Below are 24,380 nucleotides of genomic sequence, written 5' to 3'. Positions count from 1 at the left end.
GCCTGGGTGACAGAGCAAGACCCTGTCTCAAAAAAAAAAAAAAGACAATTTTTGCATTTTTAGACTCCTGAATGCAAACTGTCAGTCAAATAAAAGGCAGAATAATGGCAATTTCAGACACTCATAGTCTTAAAAAATTACTATTACTATATCCTTTTCTCAGCAAAGTTTTGCAAGATGTGCTCCATCAAAATAAAGGAGTAAACCAAGGAAAAATAAAACATGGGGCTCAGGAACTGGTGAAGCCATTGAGGGGAGCACTGCAGGGAGCACTTATGACCCAACATGGTCATCAGTGAAGGATGACAGTGAAGGAAAGTCTCAGGATGGCAGCCATGTGGCAGATATGAGCAGGGCTGTGAGATGGCTTCCAAAGAGATGGTTCATGGGAAAATGACACTGCTCTGTGGAAAATCATTGAGAAGCTGTTGAGGGGTTTAACTTAGAAGAAATAGGTACATAGAAAAGAAGGCGAATGGGGAGAAAATATAATTTTTAAATTCGTAAAAATCCCCAGCAAGGTGTCCAAGGAAAGAAGTATGATCTTAGTAAGCTATTTGAGTCAACATTGAACATGATTTCCATAGAGATAGAGATATTTATCTGTATATATAAATGATTATCATAGAGAGATATTTATCTCTCTAAATGATCATATAGAGCTATATATCATAAAAATATATATCTATATAATAGAAAAATCTAATATATAGATAGTATATATATTTATATTGGAAGTAAAGGAAAGGAGATTGGTTACCAGATATGGTTTGGCAAAGTTAAATCATCTTCCACAGTATTGGTGGAAACCAATAGCTAATGTTTAGATTTGGTAAAGCAAGAATTGCAGGATTAGCATATTATTTAGTGATAGGAAAGTAAATGCTGTAAGAAATAGTTAACATGTTTGAAAATGGTTTCCTGTCAGAAGCCATACTTGGGGATGGGGCAGGGTAATCCTGTATTCAAAATGAGCTTTTTAATACTTATTAAAAGTGTGCTTATGTTATTGCTCTTTATGTTGCATGAGCTGCCAATTCTATTGGACATATTAAAATATGCAGAATTAAAACATAGTGCCTTCTTGTATTATAACAAAATAGCTCTAGCTTATTGGACATATTTTGCAAATTAATTTAATGAGGCACCGTTCTGGGTCTGGTGGTACGATGCTAAAGGATAACATTGTAATGGGGCTCTAAGACATAGTCTTTATGATTACTACACATACGAGGTTGGAGGCTTCCTTTCTTTAAAGAGGAAGTTTTTTTTTGATCATTCATTACTAAGGTATTTGTTTTCTAATCTTCTAGTCATGATAATAGTTAAATGTGTTGGTATAGCTTTTTGTAATCTTTTTGGCATTAGGAAATATCGAATGGGAATTTTTCAGATAACAAAAGGAATTGAAAGGAGAATTAGAGTTTTCTTGCCAATATTGCATTCATAGCGAAGTTAGTGTATTAATTATGGCAATTCTGTGAAGCATGGAGGTATGATACATTATGCATAATGAAACAGGTTGTTGCATTATCTAATTTTGTACCTCAAAAAGTCAGGCATTAAAAAAGAGGCAATGAAAGCTGAATTAATGATTTATCCAAATGTTTCATGTTGATTTAAAAGATGGCTAAAATGCCATCTACCTACAACATTAAAGTATTGACACAAAGGAAAACTTACAAAAAGCCAAATGTTGCTTTATAACATCTGGACTAGATGCAGACTCAGTGCCAAATGCCTTTATGTTAAGTACATGGTGGTTAATTCTACAACATTTCTTAATTTCTAATTTTTTCATGTTTTCTCTTTCATCTCTTCTCTTTCTTCTTCTCTCCCCTCACCCACCCTCCCCGTGACATCATGATTACCATGAAATACTTTAAAAGGACTCATCATTAAATAATTTTATTCTTTTTTTAGTATTAAGCTTTGAAAAAAACTTACTTTTTAAAGCATTGCTTTTTTTGTACTTAAAACTTTTTTTCTCTGAAAAATGTATTGAAAAGGGCTACTTGTGTATATGTGTTAGGAAGATAATGTGATTTAGACCAGTATGTGTGGAGCACTTACCACCCGAAGTATGTTAACTTTCTGTCCTATAAATATTGTTATCACAATGGGAGTAGTTTAGAATCAAATTCAAATGGAGTTTAGAATCAAATTTCAATTAAAAATTGAAATATTCCTGTTGAAAAGCAGAATCTAGGGACGTTATAATATTGGGTATGTATGTGCTGTGTAAGGGGAAGCCAGGGCAGATGTGTGCATATACATATTCTCCCACATGTTTGTTTATCTTCACCTGTCTTTTCTTATGAGACTAAGCAGTTGAAGAGGCTCAGATAAAGTAATAGAACTTTGTTAGTTCTGTCACTATGTTGAAACTGTGCTAAAACTGTTTTCCCTTATGTTTTGCTAATCCTTAATAAGAGCAGCAAATTGATAGGTGACGTAGCAGCTTTTCTGTTAAGAAATCAAATGCTTGATTATGTTTTATGGTGTAAATCTTCCATATTCAGTGCCCCATGAAACTTCAGATTTATAATTTATTAAATCTTGAGCTTTTTATCTTGGAAGTAATAATTTTTTCTGCTAATTGCTGATTTTTCTTATGTAGATAGTTGTGAAAGCTGTAGCAGAGTTTAATTTCCTGATGAATTTTGAAAGTGCTCTAGATTTTGCGATTTCGGTTGTGAGGTAGTGTGAATAAAGTATTTTTTGGTGGAGATGCAGAGATATTTAAAGCATGGTAAATCTGATCCTTGATTTCTATTACAATATTTTTCTTGAATTTTAGTGCCCATAAAATTTATTAAAGGATGAGTGTAAATGCCTTTTTGTCTAAATGAAATATCATTTAAATATGACTTCAAAAATATAATATCCAGAATCTGTTTTTTTCTTTCCTTAATAATAGTTATGTATGTTAAACAATATTCTATTGGGACATATGCTTATTCTAGCATTTCTGCCAGTAACATTTCTAGTTTCCTTTTATACTTATTCCTTACAGGAATCATTAATCCCACCACTTATTTGACCTGTGTTAGGGTAATGACCACTCAATCCTAAACTTTTATTTATTTGTATTGAATTTCCTCACCCTCTCATTCTATTGTCCTTTCAGAATTAAGAGTAAAACCATGCAAAATTAACACAGCCTTTCCAGGGCTAACAATTTCTCCCCATTTTTGAAAAAGTGAAATTATAGAAAAGTCCTAACTGAAGCCACCAGAGAAACATTTTGGTAGAACAAAAATTAAAACCTGCAAATTTACTCCTGGCTGCCAAGGCTTACCAATGTTTTGCATGAAGGATGAATAATTTATAAGTCATAATCACTGAATTTGTAATTAAAAATGATAAAAAATAAAAGTATTCCATGGAATATAGAAATGTTTGGGATTTCTTTGCAAGATTAATTTGTAATGGAGTTTGTAGATCCTATGAAATATAGAATTAAAAGCAGCTCTATTTCTTTCATAAGTATAACATTGTAAAATAATTTTAATTTCATAAGGAGCAAAAATCAGATCTCTTAAAATAATAAAGAATTATAATTTCCCAGATGAAACTTTCATTTGTGCAAGACGTGCTTCTAAGGGTTTATGGAGTTAGAGTTGCTTTTTGTGTTACTTTTCATAGACTTCTTTTCGTTCTGCTGTTTACCTCACACGTGCCTGATTGACATTATGATGCATTCGTGTGGAAATTATGAAAATGTTGTTTTCATGCAGCTGTTCTGTTGTCACAAAAGAACTTCACTGCATGAAAAGCAAACATATCATTCAGCAGACAATGCTTAATCTGTTCAGGAGCCCAAACCTATTGCTGTTCAATGACAGAAGAAAGGAGAGGGATTAATTTGAAGATGCTTGTGCATGACATATGGTAATTTCGCCATAGGAAGGAAGTGTCAAATGGTGACCTCTAAATCTTAACATTGACCTCCAGTTGTAGAATGTGTGTGCCATACGGTCCTTTTGCTTTTTCATATGATAATTTAAACTGAAACACTTTCTTGGCAACATAACTTTTTTAGGGGGTTAGGGATTGAATCGGTACCTCTATAAGAATTATAAAATTCACAAGTTTCTTTTTTAGTATAGGGAGCATTTGTGAAATAATTTTTTTAAAAAAGTCCAATGAGTGAACCTGTTAGTATTCTTTTAACAAGAGTTAAACATGGTATATACATTCTTTGCAAGTTGGGATATTTGAAATTGAGTTTTCATAAAATAAGCGTAAAAAGTTGAAATGATCTCAGTGAATATTGGTTTGAAAATTTAAAAATAATTTACACATAATGTCAGAGAATAAACTATTAGAAAAATGTAACTGACAATGTGAAGACCAACATAAAGCTTTTTCATTATGTGATACATTTTAAAAATTGAATAACATTTTGGTTAATTTTTAATGTCATTTTTTCATGATGGCTTTAGTTGTTTTAGAGCTATGTTTTGCATTAGTGAATACATTCATCAGAATATTAGATTTTGACTTTAAGAGGAATTTGAACTATATCGTGATTACTGTTCAATAAAATATATCATTTTTCTGATGTAATCTTTAATGATCATGCCCTTCTGATGAAAACATCGTTTCAGTTCTACATTCTCTATGTTTTGCCAACTTTGTTTTTCATTCTTCACTAATACTAAGCTTTTTTTCAGAAACTGCTGTACTTCAATTCTCTCCTCTTTATTTCTTCTCTTTTCCTCTGCAAGTTGCTGCACCTGTCGTTTCCGCTCGGTCTGATGCTGATCACTCTGGCTCTGACCCTGCTTCTGCTCCTGCTTTACATACCTGTTTCTTAGTAAATGAAGGTATCTCTCTCAACTTCTAACAACTTTCTCTCAATCTGTGCTTTATTCTAACAGACATGTTCTTTTTATCTGAGTTACACATTCATTTGCTTTGTTATGTATGAGATTCTAAAGTTCCCATTTTATGACTTTATTTGCTAATGTCAATGACAAGAGCCAGTTATAAAAATGTAATGTTAACCCTGGCTGGCACAATCCGTGTTTCCTATAATCTAGAATACTGTTAAGTGCAGAGATGCCAATCTTTGATGTAAAGTCAGTGTTAAAGGTGGATTGGTTTTTGTGATGGTGTTTGCCATGTGAACTCTGGCATTAGAGCTAATGAATTTATTTTATATGTATCATTACTTGGTAACAGATACACTTTGCTGTATTTTCACAATTGCGTTGCTAGTTAGAGGGAGTTATGAGGGAGTTTCTTAGCATTCTCATTGGAAAAGTCTTCAGATTGATTATTGGCACCAGTGATTACAAACTGATAGGAATTTACCTATTTATCCTCCTTACTATTTCTGTTTTGAGCTCAGGCAAAAATTCATTATTTTAGCATTTAAGGTGAAGTTGGGCTACCATGTTATCTCTGTGGAGTTACACAAGTTGAAAGTATTTTTGGAGCCCTGAAAGTGGGAATGGGACCTACAAATCTTTATTCCATAAGACCTATCTAGGATTATTTGTACTGCCTGGAAGCTTAATGAAACCTGTGAGCTCTGAGTTATATCCACTGTCTTCATTGCGTTTGTAGTTACCACTTTGCATAACATAAAAAGGAAGAAATTTTCAAAATCAAAAATATAACAGAAAGACCTAGCTCTTCATGAAAAAACAATATTACTAGTCCATTCAAATGGAAGGAATCTTGAAATGTCCATAAAGTACAGAGCCCATGTTGCAAGCACCACTCCTTTGGAAAGAAAACATGGGAACTTAAAAGTATAACTTCATTTTTTGTTTCCTTGTCATAGAACTTTACTAAGGTTTGTATGTTAAGACCGAAATTTAGCAAAAATAATTAGGCTCATGTTTGTTACACTATTTGTTAATTCAAAAAACAAGCTGTTTGGACCTTGGTGAGAGTCATCATATATTAAAACTTAGCTCACGAATACACTTTATACTTATCCCATCACCTTCATTAATATAATTACATGTTTATTGTTAGTTGATGAGAATTTCCTGACTGAAAGGATGAATCTTAAATAAGTGGCTTGTCAGTCTGTCTGTCTGCCTCTCTCATTCACTCTCTTTAACAATTCCAATAATTTAAAATTCTATGGTAAGGTTTTTGTCATTATTTTAAGAAGATTACAGTTTAGATTATTTCAAAACACTGATTTGCTAAAATTCTATGTTCACAGATAATTCACCTTGTAACACGATAGCAGACTTTTTTTTTTTTTTGCATCCATCGTTGATTACTTGTCTTTAAATATTATCCCTAGGAGGTAATGGTAATTATCATGGGTTAATAGTGGCCTCATCGATAATTTGGTAAGAATGAGGCATATATTGTATATGTATTTTCACATACCTTTAAAATGGGGTTGGAGTGATTATTTGGGAATGTCTGTTATCTAATACTTCATTTATTATATTGGAGTGACTATTTGGGAATGTCTGTTATCTAATACTTCATTTATTATATTGGAGTGACTATTTGGGAATGTCTGTTATCTAATACTTTTGTATGTCGCACTGGCATACAGTGTTTGTCTTTTTTTCCTATTATCAAGTTCCATATTGTGAATTAGAATTTTAGAAAAAGTCACTTTTATTCTCATAGATCAGGGTTAACAATGTTTAAGATTTTGTAAATTTTGAATTGTTAGGTTTTTATTTTGTGGAATGTCTGAATTCATTTTTTTTCTTTCAAAATTGGGAGTTATGTTACTTACATCAGTTATGATTGTGATTCAATATCTGATTCGCTTTGTAAGAAAAGGGATAAGTCCCTTAATAAGAGGTCCTCGGACAGAAAGGGAGGACATCTCTTTTGGCCGACACAGTGGTAACACACAGATGGCCTTGCCTTAAGTGACATGAACCTATCTTTGGATATCTGTGTGAATGCCCTTTTAACTGACAGTGGTTTCAAATCTGTAGCTCTACTATGTGTTTATTTCTGGGTTTTACCATTCTTTAATATATATTCTATTTTAGAGAAACTGTTAAGAAATGTGTTTTTCTTGTGAATTTGGATATACTTCCTGTGGAAATTTATTTGTATTCCTTTTAAGATGTTGAGAATTCTTATCGGCACCAATTACATGATTTAGGGATGAAATACATTTAGTATAATTCTTTGCACAAAATGTCTACTATTAAATTGAAATCATTTGTAATATAACTTAGCAGATCTGCCTTTTTTTGTTTTTGGTATCCTTACGTAAAGAACTGTTGACTTAGGGAATGCCAAAATGGTTAAAGTATTTGTAATGTATTACATTTTTGACAGGTTGGAGTCAGTTAGCTGCTATGCACTGTGTTATGCTGCCAGACCTACTGGGATTGGATAAATTTAGGCCTCCCCTTCTGGAGATGCTGGCCCGAAGATGGCAAGATCGATGCTTGGAGGTAATGCTGAAGTGATAAGGATAGAAAACAAAAATATTTAAAAGGCATTGGTCAAATGTAAACTTGAAACAAAAACGATTAATGTTTATCTGATTTATCATCTGTTCATTATGTGATAGAAAATGTGGATTCATGATTTATGTTTTCTTCTTTGTCAGCTTTTATACCAACCAGTAATGCTCCAGCTGGTTTATTCGTTTGCTTTTAAAGAATTCAGTGACTGTTTGATGAAGTCTTATATACTTATGGAACTATTTCTTAAGTTTGGTTTGATTTCTGTACAGATGCATAAACAAATACAGAAGCCTGCTTCCCCCAGAATTACACACTCAGTGTGATCACATAAATTAAGTTCTAATTGAATTGCCATATTTCAGTGAAAGGTACTGTGTTATTATAAAAGGAGACCTTGGAATTAGAAGACACCTGGGTTTAAATATCAGTCCCACCAATTATTAACTTTGTGACCCTGGGCAATTTACTTAACCTATTTAAAGCTCATTTGTAAAGTGGGGATGATAATATATTCCTCATGGGATTGCCATCAGGATCAAATCAGATGGTGCAAGTAAAACAGGAAGTACAGTACATGCCACATGGTAGGAGCTCAATAAATGGTAGCCATTATTTTGTGTTAATGGCCTTATTCTGTATGAGATATTACTTGGAATATAATATTACCAAGGACTTGGAAATGTTTAGTAAAGATTTTCCTTATTATGGCATTTGACCTTTATAGCCATAGCAGTTTATATTATTCAGGATTCTTAATTTTCCAAATATAAGTACGAGTAATATAATTGCTTCTTTCCTGGACTTTCTCCCCTCAACTCCAAGTGGGATTGCAGAATACTGACATTTTCATGGGTTTTCATTGAATAGTATTTTGAATTCACTTCAGAAGTCACATACCTAAAAACAGCTTTTTTACTGGAACTTTTATCTAGATGCTGCTAAGTTATCTTTTCAATTATAAAGAGTTAAAATAGGCCGGGTGTAGTGACTCATGCCTGTAATCCCAACACTTTGGGAGGCCCAGGTGGGTGAGACCAGACTAGGCAACATGGCGAAACCCTGTCTCTACTAAAAATACAAAAAATATTATCCGGGCGTGGTGGCACACGCCTGTAGTCCCAGCTACTTGGGAGGCTGAGGTCCAAGAATTACTTGAGCCCGGTAGGTGGAAGTTGCAGTGAGCTGAGATCATGCCATGGCACTCCAGCCTGGGCAACAGGGCAGCACTTGGTCTCAGAAAATAAAGAGTTAATAAATTGGTACAGCATTTAGTAATTGACCAACTTTTTTGACTCCGTGCCTCTGGCATTTTTGCCAAAATAAAACTAAGTTAAAACTGCAAAATGAAAGTTGTATGCTACGTTGAAAGAAAAATATATAATTTTGAAAAATGATTTCCCCTATAAAAGTAAAAGAAGTTATGCCTTTATACAGGAATATTTATCTATTTGTCAAAAACATTGTTTAAGCATGTCTTAGGTATATGTGAATCATGTTAACTTATACGTATTTGTTTGTATAAATAGTATCTACTTAGCATATATAATATAAAGAATTTAATAGATAAGGTTAACTTTCTTCAAGCTAAAAAAAAATTTAATAGCTTTCACAGTGTCTTAACGATAATGTTAATATAGAAAATTTAAAAGTAAAATGCTACATTAAAGTTCAAGAATGCTTTGGAAAATGAAGTTTTAACCCCAAAGATGATTACATTGTTGAAACCTAATTCTTTCCATTAGTGTTAAAATAGTTTTCAGTGAAATCATTAATGAAAATGTCTTTGATGATTGGCTAGCATCTGGTTTTTAAGTAGTTAACTCATTCAGTTAATAGTTTTTTTCATGTAAATAAATACAGTTTTTATGTTTTCTAGCTTTTATTTCATTATAAATTTTCTAGTTTATAAATATTCATCTCCTCAACTAATCTGCTTTCTACTTTTATGTTTGGGTCTGTGATCTTAGGTAAGAGAAGCCGCGCAGGCCCTGCTTCTGGCGGAACTGAGAAGAATTGAGCAGGCAGGCAGGAAGGAAGCCATCGATGCCTGGGCTCCTTACTTACCTCAGTACATAGACCACGTCATATCACGTAAGAGTTCTCATGCTTCTCTACAAAGCTTTGCGGGCATATGTAGAAAAGGTACCTATACTTACAAATATATATGCTACTACCTGTCAACAAAAGTGAGTCATTAACCTTAAAGTGAAAAGAACAGATCCTCAAATTCACTTTATTATTTTCTGAATCTCTGTAGTTTGGAACTTGCTTTAAAAAACAGAAGACAAAGGCTGTCTATATCAAAATATTCATTAATGAACTGACTTCTTCTAAATGAATTTCCCATCAAACATCCTACTCTAGTACTAACGTATGCCTCTGCCCATTGCATTATTATGTGTATGGATGTCAGCTTGTTTGATATTGATCTGATGATATGCAAGTGCAGATACAAGGCAAACTCTCTTGCTAGTTGAAGTTGGGATTGTGAATCCTTAAAAAACAAAGATCTGATAGAGTTAGACTCATGCACTATTTAAAAAGAGGAAATTGGGAAGGATTTTGATGGCTAGATATTTCAAAAGAATATAATTTGAAAGGATTAGAAAAATTGTTGAAATTTTTTAAATATTCTTTTGCAAAATAAAAGCTTTATAATTATGTTGCTACTTTGGATGTGCATTGGAAAGGAGTTGTATTTTGCTATCATAACTTTTTTTCTTCTCAGAGAAAGCATACTCATTCCCAGTTCATCATTTGGTTCGTTTTGCATTTTTCTAAAAACAGTTTAGTCACTAAATAATTTTTTTAAGGTCCCTCAGTTACTAAGTGACTAAATTATAATCAATATAATTGAGTCAAATAAATTTTAATTTTACCCTAAATTATACTGATTTAAAATTTTTACCCTAAATTATATTGAATTAAAATTAAAATTTTACCCTAAATTATATTCATTATAAGATAAGTTAGGTTCAGTTTTGCAAGATAAAGTCTCAGTGAAACTTTAAAAAAACTTTTTATTGTGAAAATTTGGCCTGGGTTTTAGGTGGACTCATTTTAAATGACCTTTTGCCAATACCAGTTATTCTTAGTAATGAAATACTCATTACACATGTCAAGATGGACACTACATTGTTATACAAGAAGGAAAATGAAAACAAAATTCAGAAAGGTTTATAACTTTTATAGCTGGTTTAACTCTACCACATCTTTGCCAGTGGTGACTCTAGTGGATGTTTAATCAAGCATGTGACCTTGGGCACTTTTCTTAAGCTTTCTTAGTCTCAGTTTTATCGCAGATGACATAAAGATGATAATAGGACTTTATAGGGTTATTACATGTGTGGCATGAGTTAATCTTTGTTAAGTGCATAGAACAATTCCTAGCCCGTAGTAAGGATAAGACCCTTGTTAAATAAATACTTTATAATCTATAAAAATGCAAATATTTATTTCACTTATAGCCAAAATATCACACATTAACAGCTCCAGTTAAAATTCTTAATTGTTTGAGCAATAAAATATTTACTCAGTGAATATAGGTTGTCATTTGCTTACTGGGAATTTTTCTATTTTAATAAAGCAAATTAAGTTTAAAAAAAGGGTATCTAGACATATGGACTCTATGTAAGGTATCAGGCTTAAGATTGTTTTAAAAATATGTGCAAATTTTAAAATAAATTTCCAGAGTATAAAAAAGAGTTTCAAAAAAATAAAATTGGGATGAAAAGAGCTTTGTCTTTGAGTAGATGAGAAGATAGTCTGGAAAAAGTATTCTTTGTTCATCATTTGTGGGCATTGACTTTATGATATTCCAGAAAATTGAGTTAGATGATCAGCTCATCATCAACTTTATTGAATATAAGATCCCCAAAGTTAAGGACTGACTATGACTATAGTACTCATAGGGTTGGTTGAAGGTGAAAATAGACAATGGCAAATCACTAAAGAATTGTTTTAAAAGAAGAATGCTATTATGGAAATATTGAGACATGCTTTTAAGACATCTTTATTCCAAATGGACTAGTGTGAAGTAGGGGAATTGATTAAAGTTGAATAACTAGCTGGCAGGCTATTGCAGAAGGGAGGTTATGGGAACCAGATCTAAATGTAGATAGGGTAGAATAAAAGATAATTTCTAAGCCTTGATTATTGATTGCTTATAAAGGTCTAAGAAAAACACCAAAGATTAGTACAGGGTTGTATTCTTGACAGAGAAAAAGGTTGGGAAAAAGAGATGAGATGCCATTAGCAATTGTAGTGGATGCCATTTTATTTTATTCCTGGGAAGAAGAGAATAAGTTAGCTACAATGTAAAGGCATAATATAGCCACAAATTACTCCTTGAAGCAGTGCCAGAACTTGTTGCTTGGCGAGAGGTCTGTTAGCAGGCCCAGAGATAATAAAATATAAGTAAAATAATAATATCTACCATTAATTGGACACTTTCTCTGTGTCAGACTTTGCTAAGTACCTGGTCTATGTTATTTCATTTAACCATTACAATAACCTTGTAAAGTACACACTATTGCCATCATGGGCTGCCTCCGCCCCCAGCCTTTTGTTTTCTTTCAGAGGAGTTAATGGAGGCCAGGAGAGATTAAAGAATTTTCCAAGGGTCCCTCAGTTACTAAGTGACAGACTCCAAAACTTAATCTTGTAACCACTATTTATTCCTTTTTTAAAATTATTTTTTATTTCAATAGCTCTTGGTGTATAAATGGTTTTTGGTTACGTGGATGAAGTGTAAGGTGGTAGAGTGTGAGATTTGAGTGCACCCTTCGCCTGAAGGGTAAAGATGCACATTGCTATACATTGTACCCAATATGTAGTTTTTTTATCCCTCCCCCTTCCTACACCCTCCCTCTTCTGAGTCTCCATAATCCATTGTATCACTCTGTATGCCTTTGTGTACTCAGAATTTAGCTCCCACTTGTAAGTGAGAACGTATGTTAATCACTATTTATTCCATCTTGCTTGCTCTGGCATCCTTGGATCTTAAATGGGGGTGAAGGTGGAAGAATGAGTAGATATTTAGCTTAACTGATATTACTTTGAGATACTGTTCTTTGCAGCAATGTTACATTTAACAACAACAAAATGGAGTCAAAAATTGTAAGAAATTACTCTTTAATGGGTCTGGTCACTGTTTAAATAAGCATAAAGTAGGCTGTTCTTATGTCATATTTAAACCTTTCTGTTTATGTGTTATGTTTATGTTATATATTTAAGTTTTGTATTTATGTAAGTCTTTTGTATTTAATTATAGTATCCCAGAGAACTTCATATATTAGCTAAATGCTAGCTTACTTAAAACTTTGATCTTGTCATTTATTGTAGTTTTTTTTTTTTAATTGAAAGACAAACATGCATTCTACATGTAACTGAAACATGCACTGACAACTCTTGATATAATACAGTAATCTTTTCTGGAACTTTTACGTTGACTGAGTGTAAAACTTGTTTTAGTTTGCTTTACAGTGAGCTTTCTATTTTAATAAAAGGGTGTCAGGCTAAGGGAGTAGGGATTCTGAACATATGAAAGGAGAAGAAAGCATACAACAAATGAGGAATGACCACATAGGGCTGTTGAACAGATTTGCTGTCCGAAGGGATCAAAAGGTTATGGAACCAGCTGGTAGACAGCCCACACCTGCCATCCGCGTGCTTGTACTGAAATCGCTTCTGCCATTGTCATTAATGTTTGAGATGATCATTGTGGCAAGTTACATTGTAAAGTATTGCTTTAGAAATGCAAAACCTGTTTCTAGCATGAGAATTTTCTTAATCATGAAAACAGGCAAAATATTAAACAATATATCTAACAAATATACCACCCATCAGATATTTTCTTATTTTCTAGGCATTTTACAAAACACAGTAATTCCCTAAGCAATCTTGGCAGCTCCTAACTTAGAATTGAGCTTTGTCTAAGAGTCCTTTTCTTACATATTTGTCTGAAAATCAGAAAATGCTCTTACCTGAAGAGCAGAATGGCATACTGGCTGATGGACTGGGATAGTTCTTCATCTTAGAGATGAAATTTAATGTGGGTGGTAACTATCTCTACTTCACAGTCTGTAAGTGATTGGGCTGGGACTAAGATGATAAAGCATCTGGTCTTACTGACTGGGATCTTCTATATTTTATTTAGGCATATTATGCAATAAAAAGCCTTTTGCAGGTTAGTTTGAGAATGTAAGGAAAACAATGAGCCAGTTGCTTTTCTCAGGATTCTTTTTTCTTTTTTTTTTTTTTAAGAGATAGGGTCTCACTATGTTGCCCAGGCTGGACTCGAACTCCTAGGCTCAAGGGATCTTCCTGCCTCAGCCTCCTGAGTAGCTGGAACTATAGGTGCGCACCACCATACCTGTCTCTCAGGACACGAGAGCATTAAATGAGAACTCTTTGTAAAGCTTTTTATGTAAAGTGTATAATACAAGTACAGAATGTTGGCTGGCTGTACCTTTCCTTTTTTATGTTGGTTTCTATAGTTTTGTTCTCTTTATTGCCACTGCCTCAGAATTCACTTGAATTTATATTGCCCAGGGATTCTTTCAGATCACTGCCAGACTGGAGATCACTGGGGAAGAAAAAGGGGCAATAGTCTGTCTTAACTGAAAAGCCAGCTCACAGATTGTTATAAGAATAAAGTCCTGGCCGGGCGCGGTATCTCATGCCTGTAATCCTAGCACTTTGGGAGGCCGAGGCGGGCGGATTGCCTGGGCTCAGGAATTCGAGACCAGCCTGGGCAACAGGGTGAAACCCAGTCTCTACTAAATACAAAATTTAGCTGGGCATGGCAGCGTGTGCCTGTAGTCCCAGCTACTTGGGAGGCTTAGGCAGGAGAATCGCTTGAACCCAGGAGGCAGAAGTTGCAGTGAGCCAAGATTATGTCACTGCACTCTAGCCTGGCCAACAGAGCGAGACTCTGTCTCCAAAAAAAAAACAAAACAAAACAAAAAGAACAAAACAAAAAAGAATCAAGCCCTAATTGAGTGCTGTGAGAATTTTGCTTCAGATAATGGTGCTCTGTTCTTGAACCAGTCAGGAAATATTTTTTTATCCTTTTAAAATAATGTGAGTATGTAAACTTTTGCTGCTTAATTTCTGATAGATAGTTTGAGGATAAGTGCATTGTGATTCCCATATTAATGGTAATGGACTCAAATAATAAATACTGCATACGTTCCTGTAATACTGACTTACAGGAATATTATAAATCTTGTCTGAGCCCTCAGTCTTTAGCATGTTTGCTGCTTTTGTGTTCCAAAAACACTTTTTAAAAATTTTATTTGTTATTCTTCCTATTAGGTTGGTGAAAAGTAAATGCAGTTTTTGCCGTTAAAAGTAGAGCAAAAACCGCAATTACTTTTGCACCAACTTAATAAATGGGGATTAATGTTATTTTCTGAAATTTTTGTATTACAGTTCAGATAAAGATAAATGTTATGAGTTGTCTCAGATTTATTTTGAAGTGAAGCTGTTTGGCAGAACCCAATTTTATATATCTCTTATTTGTGACATTCTACGTGTAGCATTTTGAGGATTGACTTTTTTATGAGGTCAAGCACCTGCTGGTTTATGAAATATGCCCACACTTGCCCTTCATTTCAGTTGGTGACGACTCTAAGGCAAATGCTGATGGTTCCTGATTTCCTTTGGCCTGCGACGCAGAGTGACCTTACAGGGCATGAGGTCACAAGTGTAATTATTTCTCGTACATTGTATTCTGCCTGCTCACAGGGGCTCATCTCCTCTTTTAGTTTCAGAAACATTAAACACATAAAAGTCACTACCATTATATAAATCAAAATCTCTTCTAAAGAGGGTGCCGTTGTAATTTTATGCAGTTATGGCCAACATAGTATTAATTTGCAAATGTATTATCTCAGATATTGATAGAAGGATGTGTAACACATCGTGTTTAATACGTATTGATGTCATCAGAAAGCACAATCCTTTGTTCTTATCGAGTCCCTGCCTTTTTAGCTTCCTTTTGTGTTAAGGTTACCAGGGTTAGGCTCGTCTTTTTATCCCCCTTGGAAACAGAATAGGCTTTCTTTGTTCAATGAAAGACACTCCTAGTAAATGTTTTGGGTTTGACTTTCAACAAACCACACTGTAGCACCTATTTTAACCTGGAATTGAAGTCACTTTTCTGATGATTATAAAGTAGTGGTCATTCTGAGCACAAATGTGGATGGACCAACACTTTACAAGAAGGTAAGATGAAACTGTGTTACAGAGGGAGTCGAAAAGGATATTGTAGCTAGTAAAAATAATTTAAATATTAGTGTATTCTTTGGTAGACCAATATTTTTAGGGTTTGTTTGTAGGAAGAGGACGGGGGGAAGGATAGAGAGAGGATTTGATAAACATGATGTGAGTCTTTCCCCCACCCAAAGGCCTTAAACTACACAGCGTTCTTCCTTCTTTCTCTTTTTATATATGCCTCAGTGTTTACAATTCTCTGCGATAGTTGTTTTTAAAGAATGGTTTCCCAGATGACTAAGGGTTTTTAAATTGCTAGATGCTCAGGTTATTTTTTAAAATATATCCATTTTTTTTGTTGATGTATTTCAAAAAGTCTCTGGCTTTTTCATCCTTTATTCCCTAGCCAGAGTTGTTGTTTTGGCCCATGCTGTAAAATTACCACCACTTGCTTATTGAAGAGAATATACTTCTTTATATGAATGGAAAAGTCCCCAGATTGATATACCTCTTACATTTTGTATAGTGTTTTTTACTAATTTTCCTTCCTCCTCTTTTTTATTGTCTAGTAATTGTTGCCAATTTTTATTGCCATTGGGTTGCTGCCTTTCATCTTTAGCAGCTTTTACCCTGATTTCGAATTTGCTGTTTCTAGTGTTGTACGGGTGTGGATGCCAGGCAACCAAGCTTGAGTTAAATGTAAAATAAGAGTAAACTGGCTAAGAATAAGAGCTCTCTGATAAAAATATACGTAAGCTATAGGTAAGCACCCTGTGCTGTCCCTCTTGACTCCTCACTTTCTGCTTGCTGGACTACTTTCCTAGCTTCTTTGTGGCATTCTGGGTGTCTTTTCTTTTTGAGCAAGAATATTCTAATTGGTGAAAGATCAGGAAAGTTGGTCATGAAGAACTCAGTAATTCTAAAATACCCCTTTTGTAACGCCTATTTTATGAACCAGTCGAAACTAAAGGATGAGGTTTCTTCGAAAATATTTGTAATGGTTGTCTTATAGTGTTCACAAAGCCAATTGGAAATGATTATGCATTGTGATTAGAAGGGAAAGTACTACATTATGACTGAGTGATATATATGAAAACTACTTCTGTATGATACTTTATATTGTGAGACAGAAAGGGTTTGTCTAAGACAAACTATATTATGCAAAGCACACTGTATCCGTATTATATCTGTTTGCAGTGTTTCATTGGGACCTGAGGGATTTGTTCCTCTTTTTTCTTCCAGAGTGTCAGAGCTATTGAGCTTAAATGTAAGCGCTCTAGACTGATCATGTATTTAGCAGCATTAAACTGTTCTACTTATCTATATTTGGTCACTAACCTAATGGAATAACAATGGAATTTGTTCTTAATCAGTCATGACTGTCTAAAAGGGAAATTCGTTCCATGTGACTTGGGTTCTTTGAGTTAACATTTAATATTCTTGTGAGTTTTCTTTTATGTTTTTAATAAGTCTTGAACGTTAGAGTAGTCAAGTGGCAAATTAAAAATGAAAGCATTCTTGGATGGATTGGTTATGTAGACTTTACTTCTAAGTAATAAACGGAAAACTCCCTGTTACCAAGTTAATTCTGTATGTTAGGAACTCCGCAGGATGAAGTCACTTCCTGCTGCCTGGGAACTCCGCTGCACAAGCGTTCCTCTAACAATGCAGCCAACAGCCTGCACTCAGGATGTCAGTAGACACCCCATGACACTTTGCCATTTTGTGGAACAAAGCAGGGAGTGAAGCATAAGGAAATTCAATCACATGTGCCTCGCATGGCAGTGAGGAGATGGGGGAGTCCATCCGGTGTGATTTTTACCTGCCTCTCTCTCTCTCAGCCCACTTAGGCCCCTGAGGCAAAACTGCTGGGCTTGAGAGGCTTTGAAATAACTTCAGTTCTTTCTTCATGTCCCCCTTTTCTCATTCACAAGTCTCCCCCTATTTTCATACCTTCAGTGCAGAAATTCATTACCTCTCCTATAGTTGTAGTTGGTGGCAAGGCCCCTAGGAGGCATAGCTGACTTTTTTAGAGGTGTTCACTTACCGTCTGCTTTAAGAAGTTGCACGTACTTAAGTCTATGAAGACTGTTTTATAAAACAAAACAATCATTCAGCCTGTGACACATTCATTTAAAAAAATGGTGTTCAAATGGAAATGCCTGATATACCTTTAGCTGAGATTCTAGTGGCCTTTGCTATAATAAATGACCTAATATTAGTTTCTCTGAAGAGTACGATATTGATTTGTGCCATTATTCTCTTGCTGATTTGCTGAAGAACAAAAATTTATAATGCTAATGGAAATAAAGTACTTTACAAAACACTGTGCATGAATACCGGAACATGTCTTTGTAATAGAACAAGTGTCTTGTAAGCCTTTAAATATAAATTTTCTTTATTCTAGTACATGTTATTCCAGTACAGATACTCAGAGTCCTGTCCAACTTGTTTTTATAGAGCAAAAAGCTGAGTTGATAATCTTGTGATGTTTTACCACTTAGACATTGAATATGCGTATAGAAATCCGATTTTGATTGGATTGTGAGGCATTTATAATTTTGTACCCTGTTCTGATTTTCTTATCTCTTTATGTTGATTGGATGGTATGTGTATTTGCATTGTTTTCTTATTTTAGGTTGGCCTTGTGATCTGCATATGACGGAATAGACCTTATGGATTGGAAGGAAAACAGTAATTTAAAGTCATTGCAAGAAAATTATATTAACCTATTTTACCTGTAATATTTTTATTATAATAGCTAATGATAGATTTTGTTCTAGTATTGTTTATGAATTCTGGGATTAAAATGATCAAATTATACCTAAATATCTTATTTAATCCATTCTTTCTCTTCCTGCTTTTTTTTGGGGGGAAGTATGGTATTTTATATTTTATTTTTCCTTAGTGATATTGTCCTAATGATTTATTACATCTGCTATCTGTTTTTATTAACCAGATTTTGATACAAATATGTATTTTAAATGTTTTAGTATTTATAAATGGTTTCATTGTGCATGACATTTGCAGACTTGGTTAATATTTTAGCACCTCTAGTACACAAACATAAAGAAAAAAATTTTTTTTATTTGTTTGAGCACCTGAATTGACCTCAGCAAGATTGAGATTGATCTGGTTTCTTTCAGCCTGTTAAATGCCAACCCAGTCATCTGTAACAGTACTTAGTGTTTTTGTAATTTTTCTGTACATATTTTCTGCATTTGTTCTATAAAACTTACCTGTCACTTGAAAATATTTTCCTTGATTTAGAGATGAAAATAACCACAACCACTTATTTTATTGCTTGTTTTAAAAAAGTGTTTCGACAGTCAATGTCAGTGCTATAATCACAGGAGGTTTTGAAAAGAGTTTACATAAGAGTCTACATTTTACTAGGAAAAGATAATGAAACTTACATTTGAAATATGGTCTTGGAATAAAGAACATCCAGCTTTAGGGAATGGAAATGGAAAAAGAGGTGGATGATTCTTAATACATGAATATTCCTGCTGATTTAAAGCATAATTAAATTACATCCTTCTAATAATTAAACATTTTCGGATAAGTTCTGGCATATCTTATAGATAGAAAGATGTAAATTAATTGATTTTTTATATACCTTTGTACCTTGGCTATGAAGTGGAGAAGGCTTTTTCTTTACCCTCTTCTAGCAGGTGGCTACTAGGTCTTAGGTTCTATTTTGATTTTTATCTGTTTGTTTTTTTTTCCTTAAGCAAGGATCTGTCTTCAAAGCGAATAAATATCAGTCAGATAAACTAAACTAGAAATGAATCTCTGAATTTTGGGTGACGGTTGGAGGATTGGGCCTTTTCAGTCTTGATCTAAAGAGCCATGGTGCTTTTCGTAAAATGTTTACTTAGGGTTTAAAGTAACCGCATAATCTCAGATGTCACCTGTTTTAAAGGTGTGATCAGGATTCTGAGACCATCCCAAGCTTTTCCCGTTTAGAAGTGCGTACATTCTTGGGGCCAGAAACCTTTCCTGCTCTGTTTTGTCACTACCCATTCTTGTGGTGAAGGGGCTCTAGCATGATGGTTCTCAAAAGGAAAGTGGAGGCAGGAGGGATGAGTTTCAAAAGACGATTCTTGCCAGCCTTGTCTCCTCAACCAAGAATCTGTATTTTTTCATTTCATAGTTTCCAAATTCGATGACAATAATCAGGGAGAAAAATACAATTTTTTTTTTTCCTAAGGGGTTTTCTTTTATTTTCCTTTCTTTCTTTCTTTTTTTTTTTTTTTTTTTTTTTTTTTTTTTTTTTTGAGGCGGAGTTTCGCTCTGTCTCCCAGGCTGGAGTGCAGTGGCCGGATCTCAGCTCACTGCAAGCTCCGCCTACCGGGTTTACGCCATTCTCCTGCCTCAGCCTCCCGAGTAGCTGGGACTACAGGCGCCCGCCACCTCGCCCGGCTAGTTTTTTTTTGTATTTTTTAGTAGAGACGGGGTTTCACCATGTTAGCCAGGATGGTCTCGATCTCCTGACCTCGTGATCCGCCCGTCTCGGCCTCCCAAAGTGCTGGGATTACAGGCTTGAGCCACCGCGCCCGGCCTCCTTTCTTTCAAGATAGGACCTCGCTCTGTCATGAAGGCTGGAGTGCAGTGGCACGATCACGGCTCACTGCAGCTTCAACCTCCTGCGTTCAAGCAATCTTCCTGGCTCAACCTCCCATGTAGCTGGGACCAGAGGTGCATGCCACCATGCCTGGCTAATTTTAAAATTTTTTCTTTTGTACAGAAGGGGTCTTCCTATGTTGCCCAAGCTGGTCTCCAACTTCTGGGCTCAAGTGATCCTCCCTCCTTGGCCTTTCAAAGTGCTGGATTACAGACATGAGCCTCTGTGCCTGACCAAAGATTTTTCTAATGATATATAAGTGATCGTTTACTGAACCAGGTTGTTGGTTGGGAATTCAGTGGAAAGAGGAGTATCTCCTCTTCACCATGTGTTAGCTGTAACCCCAGAGAGATCACATAGCTTCTGCACTAATCTTAACTACGTCATAGTTTCTTCTTGTGTAAAAGGAGAGGAGTGAATAAATCCATGTTTTTCTAACATTTTAGATAGTAAACTTACATATGAAATCTTAACCAGAGTTCCAATACATAAAACAGATAAAAAGTATGTCTTTAGGCTTTTAAATCTTTGGGTTTTTTTTTTTTTTTTTTTTGAAAAATGTTTCATTTCTTGTACAATGAAACCCTCATGCTATTCTTTTGTCTTCTGGGGTTCTATCTAGCACAATTGAAAACTGCTTAATTATCTGCTCCCTAAAAGCCTTCTTGCTTTAACAAATTATTTTCTTTAACACACGCGCACACATGTGCACACATACCTTCGCTATGATACAGGGTAGAATTAGTAAAGAGTTAATACAATCTTTCCCTTATATATAGGGCAATTATTAAAATTGGTTGTCATACGGGACAACTTTTATTTCTCTGTAACTCCTTGGGTTCTGTATGGCAACTTGGGAAATATATTCTTGCTACTTCTCCAGAAAATGACTGTGTTCTTTGTAGAGCTTCATCATAATAGGTTGCACCGAGCAAAGTATACTGACAGAGTGCCAGCTCAGTATGTGCATTCAATTCAGTATGTGACTGAAATAGTTGTCTCCTGAAAGCACAGAAACCATTTTGAATGTGCTACGTTAATGTTTCATAAATACTTCAGTCTACCATCATACCACCCTGAGTGCGCCCGATCTTGTCTGATATATACTTCATTATTCTGAATTAAAATGTCATTACCTCTCAGACATGGATTGGCCAGCTATCTGGTTTTAGAACTTATTTGTTCTTATATAACTGTCATTGTATAATATGAGTGTAGATTCATATATATTCAGTCATCTTTTAATAGCCATGCTGCACTTGACAGACCTCTATAATAATCTCTTGCCTCTTCGACTTAATGAATTGCCTGTCATTGGATGAAGTTAAATCTGTTAATTTGGTTTCTTCTCTTTTCAAGGCATAGTAAGCACACTAAAGCTTCTGTGACATGTTCTGTGTAGAATCAGTAAATCAATTTCTAGAAAGCACACTAGCTGAGTTTTGATTTTCTTTCACACTAAATATTTAAAAGTATGTGCAAGAGGTTTTGTTTCAGATTAAATTTTTGGTTGAGGAATTCTTATATAATTAATTCTGCACATACTTGCTTTCTCTTTTTATCATTGGCTAAACATGCCCCGTAGCCCTGTGGTATGCATAAGGTGATCATGGTAAACAACAGAAACATTTATTCTTGAAGTTTATCATTCAAACACATGAATAGGATAACAGAGACATATTCCTCTTGTATTTTTGGCCAGAACACATTTAAATGCTTCTTTAGAAAGCGGGCTTACATCTTTCTATTAATTATATGTCAAACATCCTTAGTAGTGATTGGTAGAAGGGTAGGTATTTGAGGAGAAAACACATCAAACAGGGACCATTTCAGAGAAGTTGTATTAACCTTTACTACTAATCAGTAAATCTTTTTTGCTTATTTATCTTAGCGTTGCTGCAGAGAGACATTAGGATGATTTGTTAAATGATCTGTTTGCCAAAGTACAATTTTAGAGACTGGTTTTGGATCAAAACTATGTGTTTTCTATTCCGTTTTAAAAACATTTGTATCTTGAAATATACTAAACATAGAGAACGGTGGAGAGTAATGTAATGAACTTTCATATACCTGTTGTCTAGTTTCAACAGTTACTGACTCCTGGGTAATCTTATTTTATTGATATCTCTTCATCTTTTGCCCTGCATTATTCCAAAGCAGTTCTCAAACACAATATTGCCTTATCTGTAAATATTAGTTTATGTCTTAAAATATAAAGTCTATTTTTTTTTTTTTTTTTGATGGAGTCTCAGTCTGTCACCCAGGCTGGAGTGCAGTGGCACGATCTCGGCTCACTCCAAGCTCTGCCTCCCAGGTTCATACCATTCTCCTGCCTCAGCCTCTTGAGCAGCTGGGACTAAAGGTGCCCACCACCATGCCTGGCTAATTTTTTGTATTTTTAGTAGAGACAGGGTTTCACTGTACTATCCAAGATGGTCTCGGTCTCCTGACCTTGTGATCCGCCTGCCTTGGCCTCCCGAAGTTCTGGGATTACAGGCGTGAGCCACTGTGGCCAGAGAGATAAAGTCTATTTTTTAAAAAACCAAAGCCTACACTACCATTTGAATGCCAAAAAATTAAAACTAATTTGTTAATATTATTCAATAAATAACTCAGTGTTTCTATTTTGCCAATAAGTTTCATAATTGTTTTAAAGTTTGTTTATTCAATTTAGAATTCAAATAAAAATCTGTATATAACAGTTGGTTAACATATTTCATATTTCTTCTAATCTATAGAGTTTCTATCAGTCAATCATCTACTTGTCTTTGGCTCTTTCTCCTCCCGTTCTTTATATGTTTGTAGAATAAATTAGGAAGTTTGTACTGTGATGAGTTTTGCCTTTCTTTTCATTAGAGTAGCAGATCCCAGTATTATAAATTCTAACATTCCTTCCTCATTGGTTAGAATACTTCTCTAAGGAGAATCTTATCCTCATCAACTGTTCTGTACCCTGGCTATACTTCAGAAATGACAGAACAAAGACTTGAAGTGATTTTTTTTTTTTTTTGAGACAGAGTCTCTCTCTGTCGCCCAGGCTGGAGTGCAGTGGCCGGATCTCCGTGCACTGCAAGCTCCGCCTCCCGGGTTTACGCCATTCTCCTGCCTCAGCCTCCCGAGTAGCTGGGACTACAGTCGCCCACCACCCCACCCGTCTAGTTTTTTGTATTTTTTTTTTAGTAGAGACGGGGTTTCACCATGTTAGCCAGGATGGTCTCGATCTCCTGACCTCGTGATCCGCCCGTCTCGGCCTCCCAAAGTGCTGGGATTACAGGCTTGAGCCACCGCGCCCGGCCACACGAAGTGATTTTTAAAATATTTAAATATTCATATGAATTCATGGATTGAAACATATTTAGGTTTTGGTCCATTATAATAATTCATATCATTGCACAAATTGTCCTTTAATCAGTGGAAGCCTCTTTATTTGACTCCTGAATCCTTTTGATAAGACCCTGGTAGTCTTTGATAGCCTAATTACTGACGTTCAGTGCCCACCTTGTGCATTTCCTGACTCAGCCTGAGTCAACTCATGTAAGAATCTTGGTCCTTTTAGTGGGAAATTGTATTTTAAGATCACAAAAAGTGCTGGATATGCTTCTTGCTGTTTGTTCACTGTTGCTCGCCTTTTTGGTAGATACATGCATGCACACTTTCATTTGAATCTTAGAGTATATAAAATACTTTGAGTTTATACTGATATTCCCCAATAAATTTGGTACTACAGAAGTTTTACTTAATTTGATTAAGGTAACATCTATATTTACTTTCTCTCACGACACCCATGTAATGACTCATCTGCTTTCCCCCACAATATATACACAACGGTTCAGAATACTGTCAGCACTGCCATACATGATATGATTACCAAAAATGTTGTGTGGGTGTTCTTGTTTGTTTGTATTCACTATGTTACCCTGACTGGTCTCAGATTCAGATGTGCACCCCAATGCCTAGCTTTGTTTGTATTTGTTTGATTTTATTTGTTTGCTTATAATTATTTTTTCTTCTTAGGGTATAAACCACTGAAGATGAACAGTTAAATTCTTGTGCTTGAAGGTCACTGGAAATAGTTTCTCTCTGTGTGATTATACCACTAAGTTGATGACACAGTT

General features: G+C 34.8%; 1 protein-coding gene across 6 annotated transcripts in view; it reads left to right on the top strand.

The window, feature by feature from the left end:
- Nucleotides 1–24,380, top strand: part of WDR7 (WD repeat domain 7) — a 389,629-nt gene that overhangs the window by 124,600 nt on the left and 240,649 nt on the right. For 3 of the 6 annotated variants that reach the window (XM_005586606.5, XM_065533757.2, XM_015439749.4), the window contains 3 exons: nucleotides 4,734–4,832; nucleotides 7,288–7,406; nucleotides 9,389–9,512. In XM_005586606.5, coding sequence (XP_005586663.3) covers nucleotides 4,734–4,832; nucleotides 7,288–7,406; nucleotides 9,389–9,512 — 342 coding nt within the window. The remainder of the gene's footprint in view (nucleotides 1–4,733; nucleotides 4,833–7,287; nucleotides 7,407–9,388; nucleotides 9,513–24,380) is intronic. The other 3 variants (XM_005586607.5, XM_065533758.2, XM_045377755.3) reach the window with 1 other exon arrangement.

Source organism: Macaca fascicularis, chromosome 18 (assembly GCF_037993035.2).
Source record: "Macaca fascicularis isolate 582-1 chromosome 18, T2T-MFA8v1.1".
Lineage (NCBI taxonomy): Eukaryota > Metazoa > Chordata > Mammalia > Primates > Cercopithecidae > Macaca > Macaca fascicularis.
This window is presented reverse-complemented; position numbering and strand designations above follow the sequence as displayed.